The sequence below is a fragment of the Zonotrichia leucophrys genome, chromosome 1A, assembly GCF_028769735.1.
Source record: "Zonotrichia leucophrys gambelii isolate GWCS_2022_RI chromosome 1A, RI_Zleu_2.0, whole genome shotgun sequence".
Classification (NCBI taxonomy): Eukaryota; Metazoa; Chordata; class Aves; order Passeriformes; family Passerellidae; genus Zonotrichia; species Zonotrichia leucophrys.
In genome coordinates this window covers 58,578,599-58,597,571 of record NC_088170.1, presented here as the reverse complement: position 1 = coordinate 58,597,571, position 18,973 = coordinate 58,578,599, and the positions used below count along the sequence as shown (strand labels likewise).

Below are 18,973 nucleotides of genomic sequence, written 5' to 3'. Positions count from 1 at the left end.
CATAGCTCTCTGTCAAAACATTTATTGGACACTAGGTTTACTGTGTGGGATCTTCTGTTTCATTAAGAAAGCTCTTATGGTCTCAGGCTGTTTTATGATGTCGATGCTAAAATCCACAGGCAAGAAATATATACATCTGGAATATTGCACTGGTTTCCTGCTGCCTTTTGTGTATTAATGTGGTGTCAGATCCAGTCAAGTCATTACTCAGATATAATGTTGCCTCATGTCAATTGTAAGTGGATTATTTTTTTCCATTCATATTTGTTCTCATATAAAATCAGCATAATCTAAACTCAGCAACTGTAAAAAAAGTAATTCTGTGTCTGTACCCAGATGAATTTAACCCTATCTCTGTGTGATATTTCTAAAGGTTTTCTCTAGTCAGCAGAGAACAACAAGGAAAAGGGCCAGCAATGAATAATTCTATCTCCTTTGGGTGATGAAGATTTTTTTTTGCCTTTGTACCACTTTATCAAGGTCCAGGTCTACTGAAATTGCTCCTTTCAAAACCAGGCTTGTCGTTGATTTTTGTGAGACCACGATCTAATGATTTTCCAATGATTAAGTTCTCTGAAACAAAAGTGGAGAGTGAAACTTCCCTCCTTACATACCATGTCCCTCTTCTGGTCCCATGCAGAGCCACAGAGCCCAGCTGAAGATCTCAAAGCTCTTGAAACCATAAACAAACAAAATTTCACACTGTTAGGGAGTAGTGAATTATTCTCAATCCTCTTGTTCAAAGGATGGAGGAACTTACGTGTAAAAAATCCATCTATCTCCATGTGAAACTCTCCCACCTGAGCCCTCACCCTGTGCCCTTTTCTGTTAGTTGCACACTTTTCTGTGGGTTGTTTTTTCAAAGTCAATAGAAAATATTTTATGTGTGCTAAAATGCAAAGTTGCTTTTGCAAAAATAATCAAATGCCTTTTGCTGATAAAACAGGGAAGATTTTTCATGTTTCATAATGCAAAGGTTTTTCATGTTTCATGGTGTTTAAGTAATTCTTGATGATATAATAAAATACTTGACTAAATGAAGTGCATCACACTGTGTACATAGAAACCTTAGAGTCTGTGTACGCATATTTTCCCAGATCATTCTTTCTTGTTGCACTTGCATCTTTTGCTATTCACAGCCTGGTTTATATATTTACCAAACAGCTCAGGTGGCCAAGCAATTACAATAACAAATGTGTAATAGGGAGTAAATGCTGTGTCATCAGGTACAAAGTATTGCTGCAGGGGTTCAGGCCCTCATCCAATAACCAGTAAATGCAAAAAGAAGACTTCATTGGCAGCAACATTTTTCACTGTATCTTTAATGGCACTAGAACTTAGTTTGGAAGATATTATTAAAATTCAAGGGTTAAACGTATTTGGTATGGACAAGTGACACAATTTTTTGTAGACACCAAATGTTCTATTACACATTATTCATCTCAAATCACAAAACACAGAATACTTGCTGGTAACCTCTACCTTTGCTTGGGTGAATGAATATTAAAACTTGTTATCACTGATTTCCATGTTTTGTTAAGGCAGAAGAAAATGTAGTATTTTTAAGCAGCACAAGAACTTCTTAAAGGGAAAAATATTTAGCAGCAATGTGGTTTTTGCAGTCATGGTGTCTCACAGTTGTCATGATTGAGCTTGGGAGTTGGACTAGGACCTCTGTCTTTTCTGGAGTTTCTGTGTGGCTTTGCTGTTGTCACTCGATCTTTACATTGCAGCATTCAAGTACTTCTGGAGCTTTCTTTAATTCGTGTCCTGGTAATCATCTGTCTGCCTCAGACCACACTTTCTAGATGAAGCAGAGGGAATGGGAAGGATCAGAAAAATCTCTGCTACCTTAATGCCTTCCATGTTCCCAGTGGTCCTAAAATAAGTGCTCAAATTCTTGGTTGCAAAAGGCAGACTCTCAGGATTCCTTCTTCTCTGGCAAATGCTTTCATCTCTTGAGTGTATAACTGGTGGAGCAATGGGAGGACTCGTTTTCATCACAGACCAGTGCATTCTATCATACTCCCATCTGTTGATCTTTTCCTTGGAACCAGGATTCTTTAATCTCTTGAAAGATGTTGCATCTTCCTCATATTCTCCACTTTACCTGATTGTCCAGAAGACTTTTTTTCAGAAGTGATTTTATTTTACTCCAAAGCACCCAAATAAAGTTGCAAATCATCTTGAAGACCAGAGAATTACAAAACCTTTTTCTTTTGTCCTCTTCATTTGCTCCAAAATTAATCTTCTCTCTATTTTGCCTGAAAACTCCCTAGTTGTATTCTTCCTTGTGTTGCTTTGACATCTCTTCATCTAGTTGCTTTATATTCCCAGGAAGCTCATTCCTGATCTCCTTAGAGGGTAAATGCTGCTGTTTCTAGACTTGCCAGTGAATTTCTGCCTTGCTCACCTTTTCCTAATTCACCTGTTCCTAACCAGCTCACATGCTTTTCTCTACTTGATTTTCAACCTCTTCTAGGCTCTCTTTTAATTCTGGCTGCCCTTTCACTTCATGTCTCACAGCCTGGCTGGTGGAATCTGAGAACCACAGAAATCCACTTGGAGGAATATAAGAACTGAGGGATCTGAGGGAAGTAATGGGACACACTGGAAGTGACTCAAGGAAGAAGAAGGAGCCAGAGCCCTTTCTGCTCTCCTTTACTCCACCCACATGAGCTGCTCTCCACACTGCCCCTCCTGCAGGCTTGCTTGGCTCTCCCCTCATCTCCATGGTCACCTTTAGTCTCCTCACAACAGGCTTGAACCAGGAGGCTTAACAGGAACTACCTGAAAGCCCTGGAGACATATTTAGAGGGAAAGCAGAAATTAACTGCTCTATGGGTATTTACTTGGTACCTGAAACAATTACCCATTGCATTTCCAGGTGAAGTTGGGGACAGGATAGCATTGCAAGCACATGTGCATTCCTGATGCCTTTCCCATACATGTCTCCTGTAGCTCTCTATAGTGTTTATATCATAAATAATGTCTGGTTTATGTTTATGGACTTTGAATCCTTGCTGAAATTAGATCTGTGTACATTGTCAGAAAGAGGATCAAAACAAAGAAGCTGAGAAATATATTTATAAATAAAAATACATAAAGATATATATATAACACATATATTTAAAATATATTTATATTTATTTAGGAACAAAAAAAGCCACACCAAAACCAAATTCCCCCTTCTCCCCACCAAAACCCAGCCTAAGAAGAAAAGAAAGAAAATAAAGGATGAAATTGTGACCTATGAGTTCTGGAGAAGTCTTGTCTATCCAGAGCATAGGATGGAATCAGTCCTATCCCTCAAAGCAGATCCTAAACAAATTTAGAAATCCTGAAATACTTTGAAACTTATCCCAGATGTTTCTGTAGTTTTTTCAAGACCAGAAAAAACTACAGAAACAGGCTTATAATGGGATAGGTTACACGTTACAACTAAAAGGAGGAAATAAAGCTAGCAGCAGTTTAACAGTGTTCTGGTAATTAGTAGAAGATCACTGTACAAGACATTACATTGTACAAGCCTGATTCATGCCTGTGCACACAGACCTCATCTTTGTGAGGCATCCTGTCACATCAAAAGCTTCATTGTGAACTCAGGAAATGCATTTGAAGGGATGGGCAAAGACCTGGTAGGTAAAGGGACATGTTAGAATTTTTTGACACTATAAATATATTTACATTTTATTAGCATAACTCGGTCATTTGAGAGTGAGATTTTCCATACGCTTTCTTTACTAATGTGAAGTCTAGACACACATTTCCTGGGACGAAGGAAGATCAGCTTCCTTGGTACTACAGGCTGTGCTCCAAAATGATATTGTGTGGCCACATCCACTTTAAACCATTACAAGGTCCTAGAAGCACTTTAAAATAGATGCAGATTAGCCATAAAATGGGTACTTCTCATGATTCCTCATGAGAATCTGTAAACTAAGAAATCAGTATATGATACGTAGGTATGGTTCAGTTCCAATCAGCAGGCTTTATTGATGCAGCTTTTCCAGGTCATGGTGTCAGCAGAATTCTCCAGGATACGCAGGTACCATAGCCTGAGGTGTGAGTGCAACAGGCACTGGCAGTGCCTGCCCTGGTGTTAAACTGGCTGCTCATGCTCAGCATGTTCAATTAACAGGCTCATGCTACACAAGACACAGAAGCAAGGGACAGAACTTTCTGAGCTACTGTCAGCCTTCAGTGGGACAGCCACAGAGGGTCGTGCAGAAACATGCAGAGGTGCCAGCTGAGATCACAATTCAGTCAGGTTTCTCCACAGCTGTGTTAAATCTGAATCTCAAAATTCTGCCTCTTAGCAGAGCTGCTAAGTTTGTGTGGAGGTGTTGAGAATCAACTTGATGAATCCCTGAGCAACCTGATTCAATTAAGCCTGCTTTGAGCAGGATATTTGACTAGGTGACGTCCAGAGGTGCCTTCCAGGCTAAATTATTCTATGAGTGAATTCTAATGCACCTAGTTCCACTGGACTCAGTTCCAGTGTTAGCGTCACTTCTCTCCTATGCTCCATGAAATAGCACTGGGACTGTCCCTAGTTAAAAAGAAAAAAAAAAAAAAAGTTGGCTGTATTGTGAGCTAGCAAGTTAAATGCCTAATCTAAGGGAACCAGTGCACTTCTGTGGGGATCCACGGTGTTCCTGAGACAGCTACAGCAAAGCTGCATCATGTACAAACTTCATCATGTACTCATGCCTCACCTCCAAGAATGTAGTATGTGTGTTCTGAGAAATTCTCTGGTACTCTTCAAAACTTCAGGTTCCTGGTTTGGGTAAAAACCATGTGTATTTGATTCTGGTGAATGAAGAGAGCACCTCATTGCTGGAGTGGTGAAAGCAACATGGTATTTCCAGATTTAAAACATACTAGAGTCTCTGCATAATGCTTCATTGAATAAGATGATTATAGTGGAAGGACAATTAATGACTGTTTTCCCAAGAGCAGACCAGGGCTGTGAATGAAGTGTCAGCAAGGAGCAGCTCCCTGACGAGCAAACAAGCTGATGGTGTTTGGAAACTCCCTTGGAGACACAGGTCCTTTGTTTCATTTCTCACTGCACAACATGAAAAAGAGGAAGAATTTAGATGGAGCTGATGTAAACTGGGGAAAACATACTGTGATCTTCCTTCAGTTTGCATGCTGGGAACATGAAGGACAGGGTCATAAAGACAATGAAGAGCATGCTCCTTTTCCTAATTTTGCTGGGAGTAGTATCTGGTAAGAACATGATTTCATTATGCTGCTAAAATTAGAACACTGTTGGCTGTTATACTTTCTCTAGGGAACTTTATAATACATATTTAGGGATCAGACACAGATGGGAGAAATCAAGCAACAATTATTTTCTGACTGAAATAGACTGGGCTCTGTGGTTACAGCAGAATAATGAAGAGAATATGACTCTTTGCTAAAACTTTTTTTTGGATGAGGCACTTCATTTCTAATAGCCACTGCCCAGTGGGTCAGCACTGGAGTGGGAAAGGAGGTCAGCTCTCCAAGAAACAATAACTAGTAGTTACACTCCAGTATCCTCCTTTCAGATATTGATAGCATTTCTCTTTGATAAAGTAAAACAAGCAATCTAACAGGGCCAAACAGAGAGAAAGTTGTGGACAATATTCATAGTATAACATGACTAACTTTGATCAGTGTAAATACATGGGAGATTTGCCAATACGAGTATTTGCACATTAGCAACTTAGTAGATCTTAAAACTGTCTGAAATCTGCATGGCACATGAAGAACTGGTGTTGCTGTAGGCACCTGCTCAGGTAGGGTCATTTTGCTCTCAAGGAGCTGTAAAAGCTCTGCCATCCCTCAGGAGCCTCTCAGCATTCAGTGGTTTTCCTGACGTTCCCAAAACTGTGATTAGGACCCTGCCTGCCACTTTCAGCTTTCTTTGAAAAATAGCATTTTTCTAACCTGCGTGGTTGTGGATAGAGAAAATCTTGAGGGTGTTACTCAAGCACACTCTAAAGACTGGAACATCACAGATAAATAAGTCTTAAATATACATAAACTTCTCCAAAACAATCTCATTATTGCTTTGTCTTGGACTCATAATTTGTCAATTATTGTCATTGATAATTCTGATAAATAATGTGTTAAATTGCTACAGAAATATTTTGGTGTGCAAAGTAAAGAGGTAAGCAAAGATTTGTGAATATGGAAGGAGAAGTTTTGTAAAATTTGTTGGAAAAGGAAGAAGCCATTCAGATGCAGCTCCTAAAATTTCAGTTAAAATGAAGAGCAAGAAGTTAGAACTTTTGATTTAGAAAGACAAATTCTGAATAAACAGCCAATGCAATCTTTGGACATAACACAAAAATAGCAACTCCTTTCTACATTTCTAAATACTGTAAATTATTTCATTGCTTGTATAAATGGTTTCCATTAATGAACTGTGGCTTGATAAGTGAACTGAATTCATCAAGTACTGTCCACAGGAGATTACATTTGAAGTTCAGCTCCACTTATGGAAATGTATCTCCAGAAGCCCCTCTCAGCCCAGCCTCATTTGCATGGGTGATTTTTGTTGATGATGTTTTCCAGAATTTGTAATAACAGTAATAAAAACTTAGTCCTTCACTGTATCATGCTCCTGCTGACATAAATCAGTAACAGCTCAGCTGAACTCAGTCCTACCAGGGTGTCAGACTGACCTGTTTCAGTCAGGTCAGAGATTAAGTCTTTCAGGCAGTTCCCACCTCACAGTGTCCCACATCCCACCCTGTACCTGTGGAGTATCTCCAGTGTAATTTTTTCCATAAATGCCCAAGTAATCCCAGCTGGATCAGTGACCCAGGAACCTGCTGTATCTGCGGTGTGGGAGCATGAGAATCTCCATGCAGCTCTAGTGGTCTCAGATTCTGTAGCAGCTTTTCACCTTGCAACTCTGCAGCAAAAAAAAAAAGACTTCATGAAGCTTTTGCCACAGTAATTGCTGGTATATGAAGAGCCTGTCCAGACCCTTGAGTGGGCACTATCTGTCTCCCTCTTGGCACAGAGTGTGCAGGAAGTTTGGCTGATCACAGTGGGCAGTATCTGTCTCCCTATTGGCACAATGTGTAGAAATTTGGCTGAACACAGCCAGCTTTCTTGGAGAGTGTTTTGGATGAGCCAGTGAAGCATCCATCCCCAAGCAAGAGTCGCCCCTGCCATAGTCTCGTGTTGAGGTACATTGCTGGTTCAGGGATATGAAATTACTGAAGTGTTGTTTCAGGGCATCAAAAGCAGCCCTGATTTAAGTTGTCTAGACACCTTTCATAAGATGAAGCACAACAGGCCTTTGTCAAAAATACCAAAAACTAGAAACTAAATGACAGAGAAAGCAAAAGGTTTGGTTTGGGGAATCCAGAGGTCTGGACGAATGAGGAGCTTGTGCAAATCTGTGGATGCCTCACCAGCATGTGCAGCTCCCGTGCAGTTTTGAACCATAGGGTGCTTTTGTGGGCCTGCATCTTCTCCAAACACTCCAGGTTGCTCTTCCTCACTCAAAGCAGGAGACATGACAGTACACCCCTGAAATTGTTATGAAATCACACTACTCAAGAGCCAGGCTTGCACACAGCTGCTGTAGAAAGAATTAGAAGAGGGAAAATGGAGGAAATAGGTGCTGCAGATAGCATAGTCCACAAAAAAACATTGCTTCTTTAGTGTCTGGGTCTGTGTGATCCAAGGTACTTCATGTAACAGTGAGCAGAGGCAAGAATTAGTACAAGGAGCAAAATGAAAAATTGAAGCGTTTTGGGCTTCTTTGCTTCTGTACAAAGACATATATGAAGGCAAATGATGCAGCAAAATAATACTTTGACAATGACCACTCTAGATGACAATACTATAGGACTGAATTACAGAAAAGATGGATTCTTTTGCCATTAATTCTGGATTTACTACCACATGTGCCCATTCATAGGTAAAAAGAGAGTCAAGGCTTTTTGTGTTCCTTAATGGCAGCTCTTGACAAAAGCTGTGTATTTGTTAGCTCATGTAATTTTGCATTCATTTTCCTCTGCAGGAAGAAGATCCCAGTTGCTTCAGGGCTTACCTGCAACAAGCACTGTTGAAGAAAACTCTGCAGCTGGTATTGCAGTCTATGACTTTAATGTGACTCTTTCTCCATTGGCTTCTGAAGGTGTTGCAATTCGTCCTACCATAGTAAATTCAAATCCACTCACAGAAGCTTTTGACATTGTACCAAAAGGAGGTCTTGAATTCAGGGTGAGTTTTCAGTTTAACTTGAGTAATTTTCAGTTGTAGGCTGATGTTTCCTGGATTACTGAGCACTGACAGTGCACAATGTCTCATCCTTTAATCAGAAAAGAATTTTAAATGCAGACTGTGGTGGTATTCAAAAATGCTGCAATAGATATGACAGATGAATAGCAATAGTAATTATGATTTTTAATTGCATCTAGGAAAAATCACTCATCACAATAATTCCATTAGTTCTGTGACAGAAAAAATATGATTTTTAGAAAATAAGAGGTGAAGAAGAATGAGGAGGATCTGCTTCTGTTTTGAGATTTTATCCAAAGTTTTTCAGCTTAATATGTATGAAGTCACTGTGAAATGAAAGCGCCTTAGTTAAACCACATTCAGCTTCTGTTTGGCCACTCTCACCAAGAATGAAAATTAATTTGTTTTACTCCCAAAATAAATGAAACTGAATTAGATCAAAGTAATTTTTAATTCTGAACAAAGGCTGTGACATATGAGGAAGTTATCTTGACGTAGGAGCTATCACCCTTCCACACATCTGTGACCTGTCTCTATCCATTCCATGCTCTTGTCCTGTGGCAAATGCAGAGTAATCTCCATTACTTCAGGCTGATTTTCATTGTTGAATAAATCAGCAAATATTAGCTCACATTTGTCACAGGCAATGAGTGTTCAGATGCATGATAACTTGTCATCCCACTGCAACTTGCTTGTGTGTCTGAGCCTGAACAGTGACACTGAAGGGTGGCTTTAATAGATACAGATGGAAATGGTGCAGAGTCTTAAAAAGGTGGTTTGAATATCCTTTTCTGGGTGTTTCCAAGGAAATTCAGGTTTTCACAGAACTGATACAACAGCTTTTTTTCTAGTTCTCTTTGCTGGTGTTTCTGGGAGAAAATTTGGAAAAAGTAAGGCTATGATATTGGCTCATGGATTTGATGAGCCTGCAGGGAGCTGCTGTGTCTCCCATGCTCCAGCCTCCCAGCAGAGCACAAAGATCACCTGTGCCGGCTCTGATGGCTCTTTACTGCTCCCCAGCCAGGTCAGTGAACCGGTTAAAAAACCTCTCACAAAAGCCATCTTTACCTGTGAAGCACAGGGTGGGACTGTACAAAAACCTGGACTGGGTCAGCTGAAGGGACCATATAATCATAGCATTATAGAATATAATGTTGGGAGGGTTCCTTCAGGATTATGAAATCCAGCTCCTGGATCACCCCAAGAATCACTCCATGTGCCTGAGAGCATTGTCCAATTGCTTCTTTAACTCTGCCAGGCTTGGTGCTGGGACCACTGCCCTGGGGAGCTGTTCCAGTGTCCAGCCACTTTCTGGGTGGAAAACCTTTGCCTGATGTGTAACCTAAACCTCCCCGAGCTCTGCTTCATGCTCTTCCCTCAACTCTTGTGTAACAATCAGAAGGAAAAGGATACCTCCCTTAAACTGGCTGTGCTGACAGATATTCCATAATGTAGGACTCCCTTCCTAAGCTTTATTTTGGCACTTTGAATTAAAGTGATCCCTTCTGCTGCAAAAAAAAACCTTAGTCCTTTTATATACCTGCTTGGTCCCATCCCACATCATCTTTATGTTGTGACACACAAGAATTTATATTGCTGCATGTTGAGTGGGACTGAGAAGTTAATATGGAGGAAAAATAACAGAAAAAAAGTCCCTCTTGGATTTTTTCATGGCAAGGATGATGGAGAAATTATTGTTCTAGAACAGCGGAGGGTGACACAAGGATGAAAATGAAGGCCAAAAAAGCTGGAAACTGGAGACAGCTTCTTCCAAAGTGCCAGTTTGTATCCATTTCATATCACAGCCACATTAACAGAATGGCCTGTGAGCCTGTTTGTGTTCTGCTTGAGCTGTTGCTTTTTTAAACATTCCCTAAGTCACTTGGAGGACTAGAACAAAGAGTTTGAGCCAGTGAATACCAGCCATGAAAAAATCATAAAGCAATCTACATCCAAATTCTGCAAATTAGCAGAGGAGTGCTAATTACAACTTATAAAGCAAGGATAAATACATGGGTGGTTTTAGTTAATTTATTTGATGAGGGTTGCTACTTTTAATTACTTATGCCATGTTGTAGCAGATCTGAACAATATTTCACAAAAAGTGATGTGTTCCAAAACCAGATACCTCAGCTCTACCTGTTGCCATGAAATCTTTGTTAAGATATAGAAGAAGGCAGTATTTCATGAATGAATTATGAGATTACTAAGTACCTGCTAGAATAGGCTCTTCAGTATTTATGAAACACATTTAGTCCTGTTGCAGCAGCAGAAAGCAATATCAAGTTTCTTGATACATTTTGAGACTTCTGAACAAGTAACAATTTCTGAGATCTCAGTTCTGTCCCTTACTCCTCACCTTACTCCTGTTTGAAGGTTCTCAGGAGCAGAAGATGTGTGGAATGCATAAAAACCGCCTGGGTGCTCTTAGTGGTGCTCTCTGACTATATCGAATATATCAGTGGTGGAGCAGTGAGCAGTGAAATTCTCATGTGGAATGAGTGACAGACATTAGATAGTTTAGGGGTGACTCTAGATCCCCCTTCATGAAGCCTGCAGCTGCTACAAGTGTGTGCAGTCCTGCCTTTATCGGTAAGGTTTGCTCCTACCCGAAGGAAAGGTGAATTCTGGCTCACAGCCTACACCAGTGGCATGCTGTTCCCAAAAAGGTTCAAAGCAACCTAGAAAGAGGCAATTTAGATTCACATCTTCATTTCCAAGGCCTTTATAAAGAAGGGTGGAAGATGTGTATTTAGACACATTTAGTCTGGCTGTAGTTACATCACCAATGAAAATATTTGGCTGTGAATTGGAGGGATAATCTGCAGAACACATAACTTCTGATTAGAACCGGACACTTTAAAATGTTGAATTCATTGTATGTGTTTATGGTATTTAGATCTCCATCAAACATTCATTTTGAACATCAAGCTTTCCACTGTTGTGACAAGCTTTTTAGAATGTTTCTTCTGTGTTAGCCTCACTTTTATGGGAAACTTGTATCTGTACAGTAGGAGGAGAGGAGACCATCCAGGACACAGTTATTTTCTCCTGCAGTATTTTAACAAAAAAGATCCATGAGGTTCCAGACAGAAGCTGTTTTATGTACCAGAAGGCACAAAACATTTGTGCTTCTCTTCACTCCCCTCAGATTCTTTGTTATTTGTCTCTATTTTGACTTCTGTCTTCTAACTGTGCTGGCATCACTTTTGTGTTTGTCCTCTGGCCCACAGCATTTCATCTAAACCCAAGGATTTCTTTCATTGCTTTCTTTCTGGAAGCTCTTCAGCCTCCTTTATTCTGCAGTATTGTAAATACACTGACATGCTACTTGTCACATACACTCATGAGCCCCATCAGTTTTCCTTTCTCCAGTTTCACAGCACCCTGCTACTGTGTTCAAGTTTCACAGTTTGTTAGCCACACTAAAAACTGAACTGTCACCTTTTCCTTTCTTGTCCAAGAAAGGGAAAATCTATTGGTTTCAGCAGTGAAGATTGAGGCATACAACTTTAAGCATCCTGCTGTTCCTCTGGACTCATCCTAAATCCAGAATGATTGCACTTTACTTCTTTTCATAGAGTCAGTCTTGTGCTAGTACATATTCTTTGTTAAAAGGCAATATGCAGAGCTGGAAGCCTTTGAAATAAAATCCCCAAAACAAAATAATTTTGCCTTATCAATCTTGCAAAACTCAAGGTTATTTTTTCAATTAGTTCATCATTTTCCCCAAACAATTCTGGTGCCTCTCTCCGACTATGTACCCATGAAGTTTCCTTCTTCTGTGATTTTCCTGCAAGTCTTCTCCCAGATACAGGTTACACAAGGAAGGTTCTGGTAGCTTTTAGACTACATGGTCTCCTGCCTCCACACTCATTATTTCAAGTAAAAGTTCTTCCTCCTTATGCTCCTAATACATAGAAACAGTGAAGCTGACCTTGTGTCTTGCAAGGCTTCCTCTGAATTCTCAGTCTCATCACACATTGAACACTCCTGGAGCTTGATGTGGAAAGGAAAACACTTGAAACAGACACGTACCTGCAAGATACAGTCCTGAACTTGAAGACAAAGCTGTGAGGCAGGGCAGCTTCTTCTGGACTACCTCCTCCTCAAACTGCTCCTAACACAAAAAACCTTTGAGTTACTCCATGAAGCCACACAACATTTTGGTCTCTTTATTCTGTTTCTGTCTCATTTTTGCCACTGTTGAGAAATGTGCCAACAAGTACAAGATTATCTTAAACACTCACTCTTTACTGATTAAAATGTTCCTTTATTTGTATTCTCTCATTTGGACTAAAAGTTTCATCTCTTACATCATATGCTAATAATAATCTCTTATTTTCAGGTTATTACCTCTGGAAAGCCCATCCTAGATTATGAAACTATGCCAAAGAGCTTTGATTTGCAGATTTTTGTGGATGATACAACTGGAAGAACTGACCTTAACATATTGACTATTCATGTAACAGATAAAAATGAACATCCTGTATTTCGAGGAAATATGGCAATTCAAAGTAAGATGATGATAGAATTTGAAAAGAACAATACTTGAAAAGATGACATAAGCTTAAAAAAATTGATCTCATACAGTGCCTGTAGGTATGGTAGTCTAGGCATTTTCCTTTAGGAAAACAAGGGAGGAACAGAGCCTTGTTTTACACAAAGTGTTGGTATGCTTTATCTTTGGAAATGCCCTTTTATTTTTTCTTGAAGTTTAAAAAAAAAAAATTTAACCATTTTGAGGCAGCTGAAGAATTAAAAGAAAAAATTATACCAATAAATGCATATTTTTTTAAATTAGAAATGTGGAGTTTTCTGGGATTATGACCATTGAGTATGTAGTTTGTTGGAAACTGGACAAGCAAGATATTTTTAACAAGTGCATATTGGATGTGCAAGAATTTCTGTGAGAAAACATAAAAACCTTCCTTTGCAGATTTTTTATATCAGCATATTGCATTTACACCTTCACATGAGAAATTAAGCTGGAAATCAGTCTTAAGAGTGAGACCTCAGAGCCTGTGATCTATGGTGGCACAAATGGAGTGAGGCAGAGAGTTCTGTCTCCTACATGGGGCAGTTGATGTTAACCAAGTTTACTTTTAGACCAGGGGCAAAGATGCCAGAGGAGGAATGTGCAGCAGCCTTGGGAATGGGGCTGGAGAGCCTGGGCTGCAGCTGTGGCCAGGGCAGGCTTTGCAAGTCGTGCTGGACCTGGTGTGAGTGACACTGCCATTGATAGAAAGGGCGGGGAATAACTCTCTTACTCTCTGAGATCTTACCTTGCTTATTTACTAATGCAGAAGACCTGCAAAAATTGTACCAGATGCATCAGAATACAATAATTTATTATGTGTTCATGTGCAGACAGAAAAGTTCAGTTCACTACATAAAATACTGAGAGCCTGTTTGAACACTTTTGCTGTTCTAACAGCACTGTATGGCCAAGCATACTTCATATATTCAGTTTAAAAAAAATCTGAAAATGCTAAACTATGATCCCTTTGTGGCAGGTACTCAGAGTTGGCTGCTGACCCCTCAGGTCTGCACTGTCCAAGCTGGTTGCACTTTTGCCTGTTGCTCAGGGATGTGTTCAGAGCAGCCTGCTCACTTTCAGCTCTCCTCACTGGTGCCTCCTGAGCACAGTGACATCCCTGATTCCATACAATACTTAGTTTGTAAAGCAAATTAGCTTCCCCCAGGGAAGAGGCTGTGTCATCTTCTCGGTATAGCTGATGTCTTGCATATCATGGGTGCCACTGGAATCTAATAATAATTAAATCTGACACTTGGAGGGATCGACACAGCATGAAACACACTACGTGGGAGCTTGTTACAAATAAAGGCATCAGCTTAACTCTCAGCTAGAGCTGCCATAAATTGGTGAGCACAGATGTCTGATCTGTCTGACTGTGTGGCTTTAGTTAACAGTACCAGCCACAATTAGACACTAATTGCACATTTGCTGTTTATGAAAAAGCATCTCCCTCTCATTAAACTTTGTATTCATGTTGTTGTCCTCTGGGAACAGCTCATTACGCTGCTCTGGGATTCCCACTGCTCTGATGAGGAGCAGCAGTCAGTAGGGGTCACAGTGGAAATTAATAGTCCAGAAAGAGCAGATCCAGCAGACACAAAAGGGCATAAAGCAAATTATGTGATCTGAAGATCTGTTGTCCTGTTAATTGCTCTGCCCAAGGAGAGATGAGCCTGTTGCCAGTGGTCCAGTGTGGGATAGCCCAGCTGTGAGAATCCCTGGCATGGAAAGGAATGTACCTTGCACTGAATTATCAGCCTTAGCAAAGCAAGCATTTAAGTCAGTGCAGACCATTTGCTAATTATCTGCCTCACAGGTGTAAGGGAAAAGCAGAAATGAAGAGGAAAGGCTCTGAGCTCTCCTGGCAGGGCACTGGGTGTGGACAGGAAGGGGATGATGGTGAGGACCTAGCACAGAGCTGTATTCTTCCCATCTGCATGGTAAAAACCCCCACAGATGTAGCCCAAATGCACAATTTACTCCATGACCTGTGAACAACTCAAGATAGGCCATCAGGGAAGATCAGTTTTTGCCTTGGAGGGACGATTCATATTGCAGTGGTGGTTGCCTGTTTGCAGATATGTAATTGGTTTCTTTTTATCCTTTGAGTATCTGTGATCTTTGTGATGATTTTGGAATTACACTTGTGAAGAGAGAAGATGCAGCAGGCAGTAATACATCCTGACAGTGCATCAGTGTCTTTGCTGCTGTGCCCTTTGCTTTATTCAGATAACACTTTGTCTTACATCCGTGCAGCTGTGATGATCTATGTGCTGGAAGGGACACCTCCAGAACGCATTTACCGAGTTGATGCAGCTGATCCTGAAAATGCAAAACTCCAAGTAAGTTGTATTAAACAAAAAACTCCAGAGACTGTATAATCTGCTGCGTCTGAAATGTGAATTACCATCATCTTTCAACAACTTCCTTCCTTATCAGAAACACAGAAAAAGTTTTAATCTGGAAAAAAAGAAGCATTCTCAGTACTAAACTAAGAAAAAGTAGCCTTAATGCTTGGACATAAACTGTGTTTTAAATTCTCAGCCTTCCAAAATTAAGGGATATTGAAGGCAGAATTTGATATAGTTAATCAGAGACACAGTAAAAACTGTGAATTTAAAATTTACAAAAGGCTTACAAAATGTTTCTTGTAGATAAGAGTGACTAAAAGTAAGTAAAAATTTTAACCTTCTGTATCACAATTTAAATTCTCTTAAATGAGACAGTAGGGAAATCACAAGGCAAATGAATATCAGCTTTTAGACAATCCCAGGACAAACTGTCACCTACCTTATGAATATATGTTGGCTGATCTGAAAATACTCTTGGTATTCAGAAAAACTTGTGGGGAAAGATACATTGGTAGCTGGGGAAAGTAACTGCATTTAGCTAAGAATTATGTTGCATCTTTGCTTTATTTATTTAGGCTTTATAAAATACAGTACATTCAAGAACTGAACCTGAAGATGCTGCTTCAATGTTTAGTGCTATTCATTAAAGCAATTAGCTTGAAGCCTGTGCTCAGCTTTTGCCCAGGGAAGCTGAGCTGGTGAGGAGGGAGGCAGAGCTGTGGGGGTTTAGCTCTGCTTTGTGTGTGAAAGCAATGGCAGTGAGTTCCATGTGCCCTCTAACCCCTGACACATCTGAGGCATAGGAAGCTGCAAATAAACAAATGTTGTTACACCCTTGGGCAGATCTGCTCAGAGGCTTTTGCAGGTTATTTTTCTGGTGTGCGACCCTCCATAACTTTCCCTGTTCTACAATGCAAGGAATGAATGGAGAGATGTTTAAAGGTAAAAAGACTAATTTCTTGTTCTCTCCATTTCAGTATTCACTGCTCCCTGCAACAGCACCATTCTCAATCAGTGAAAGTGGAGCCATTTTTTCCACAAAAGAATTTGATTATGAGAAAGATCCACATAGGTGAGAATGTATTTTATTCCCACTGCCTATTAACTTATAGTATCCAGAGAAATGTTTTCTGACATACACAGAATGATTCTTGTTCTGTTTTTCTTGTTTAACAGTTACTTCTTAAATATAACAGTGACAGATCCAGATGGACTCAACTCAACTAGAACAGTGAATATAAATATAATTAACATCAATGATGAAAGGCCTTACTTTACCACGTGAGTAAAAATTTTCCCTTGCTCTCAAAATGTAGGGGTTTTCTCAGGTTTACTGCTTTGGCACCAGTGGGAGGGTTTAACATATGACAACAAAATATGACTGAAAAAAGTATTTTAGTTTTGCTATAATTCCTATTCTTATACTGGAAAGCTTTGTCCTGATGTCACTCATTTATTCTTATTTGTATTCTTAATAGTTGAAAGTTTTCCAGGCTCTGTCTTTACACTAAGAACAGCCAAACAAGCTTGTTTTACTTGTTAGCATTTACAGAGGTTAAAGCTATACAAAGATTCATGGACAAGTTCAGACGAGGAGGTTGATTTCACCCGGTGTGAATACAATCATATAGGGTTCTCTCCTTATGCAGGTGTGCATTTCACCATAATTGTGTTATTCATGCAGAAATGTCTAGACATAAAAAGGTCTCCCTTTTGATCAGTCTTCTCTTCCCAGACACACTTGTAAACAATCCTGGTGATCTTTGAAACGTTGTTGTCTCTTACTGTGTCATAAGCAGGAAATTGTGTCATAACACACAAGTCAGAAATAGCTTTTGAAGGCTAATGGAGTCAGGATAAATTAAGAATTTAGAAAAATGGGAACAAATATGCATGTGCTACAAGCAGGCTGTTTTGCTCTGGAAAGCACAATGGATGGTTGTTCCTGAAGCAGGAGCTTGACAATTACTACAGTTGATCTGACTAACAGTTGTTGATTTATCTATGTCACTGATGAGACACTGATGGGATTTAAGGCACTGTCGTTGTGTCTCCTGATTGTGAGATTCCACAAAGTCCCTGGTGAGAATATTTATGATGGCTCTTCTCCTGCCATCTCTGCAAAAGTGGAGACAGGATAGCACCTGGGGCCATCATGCCAGGAGGTTCCACCACTTGTTTGGAACAATCTTCTGGGTGTTGTCTCGACTCAGAGCAATGCATGGTTCCTGGGCTGAGACCAATGATCTGGACCTTGGTGGATAAAGGGGTGAAGAATCTGAAGAAACAAAAGAATTAAATGTTAGAAATAGGCATGAAGTGTTGTTGCTGTTGATGTAGATTTTTTTTTTTGCTACCTACTTAATACTTGAATCTCATGTCTGCAATAAACAAGAACATGAATAACTCATTCCATGTTACTGTACTTCTGCAAGCAGGAGTGATGCCTTGGGAGGCTGCCTAGAACAGAGACTAGGCCAAGTTAAAGGAATAAAGTGGGTATTCATTAAAAAGCCTTCAGAGGATACACCTTGGGCAGTACAAGAGCTCAGCCAAGGCTACACCCAAGATGGACAACCAGTCATGACTTTTCACACTTTTAGAGGTTTCATTCCATTTACATATTGGGGTTCATTGTCCAATTACACCTTCAGGTTATGAAGTCCCATCCTCCCAGATTGCTTTCCCCAGTTCCCTGTTTTTTATCCTTTTGGGGCATGAAGCTGCAATGGTGTCCTTAGTTCTCAAGCTGAAGAAGGATTGTTTTGTCTAATTGAACTGTAAAGAGAACTTGCTAACACTTTATATGAAGTTCAGAGTTATATACTAATGCAGTATCTGGAAAATATGAAAGCTGAAACTTAAGGCATCATAAAGAATCTTCTTCCCAGTGCCCATGTCTGCACATTGTGTTCTAGACTGATTATTCCCTCCTAATGTTGCCATTTTTGTGTATTTATCCTTGTGTCTGGAATGCTAAAAGAGCTCTTTTAAATATTTTTCTACTTGCTTGAATTAGCGAAAACTGCAGTGACTTGAGAATCTGTAACACCTAAGACTCATGTAGCACAAAAAGAGTCTGGTATTGGTTTAAATCTTCTCCCTTCTATATTGGCACTACAGATCAAAAAGAGCAGCTCAGTTTGTAAAGAACTTTAGATTAAATTGCACTTGATGATCTGTCCTTATTATGCACATGTATGGCCTGTCCCCTGCTACAATGAGAGCTGCATGCTGGGGCTGAGTACTGCCTGACATTGTAATAATCAGTGCTGGGTAAGAGCTGGGGAAACTCGAGGAGTTAGCAAACCTTCTTTATTTTACCCCAATTGTAGCTGTCAATAACAGAGTTTCAAAGAGTCTTTTTAATTGTTCCCATAGTATTTGCACGCACATCTGGTTTTGGTGTTCACAAGACTACATTGGCATTCATCCTTTTGAAATTGTTGCTGTTAAAATCAGTGGAAAACTTGTGGAGTCAGGAAAACAAAGGAGAAGACAAGAAAACAAGCATATGCTTCCTTTGCAATTACATGGCAGTGACTAAAAGGTCTGCTAGAGCCATCCTGTACAAAGTCACTGGCAGGTGGCAGACAGATGGACAGCAGGACACATCCCAGACACAGCTGTGTAGGAAGTGGCCCCAGCTCCTCCCCAGCTGTACTGGTGCTTTGTGCTATGGGGGTGTGCCCAATAATGCCCCATTTCTTCCCAAAATATCTAGTGGGGATGGGATAACAACCAGGGTGCAGAAGGGTTGGTAGGGCTGCGAGGGTGGAGCTGGGGTGAGTTTGCTGTTCACAGAGAGGTTGGAGTTGGGATCCCA

The 18,973-nt window shown here is 40.1% G+C and overlaps 1 protein-coding gene across 1 annotated transcript in view; it reads left to right on the top strand.

Annotated features, from left to right (window-relative positions):
• The first annotated feature begins 5,099 nt into the window (after nt 1-5,099).
• The window catches only part of CDHR3 (cadherin related family member 3), a 34,312-nt gene continuing 20,438 nt past the window's right edge, over nt 5,100-18,973 (top strand). The window contains 6 exon segments of the mRNA XM_064732931.1: nt 5,100-5,235; nt 8,036-8,238; nt 12,605-12,773; nt 15,053-15,138; nt 16,125-16,219; nt 16,324-16,428. Of these exon segments, the coding sequence (XP_064589001.1) occupies nt 5,166-5,235; nt 8,036-8,238; nt 12,605-12,773; nt 15,053-15,138; nt 16,125-16,219; nt 16,324-16,428 (728 nt within the window). The 5' untranslated portion in view covers nt 5,100-5,165.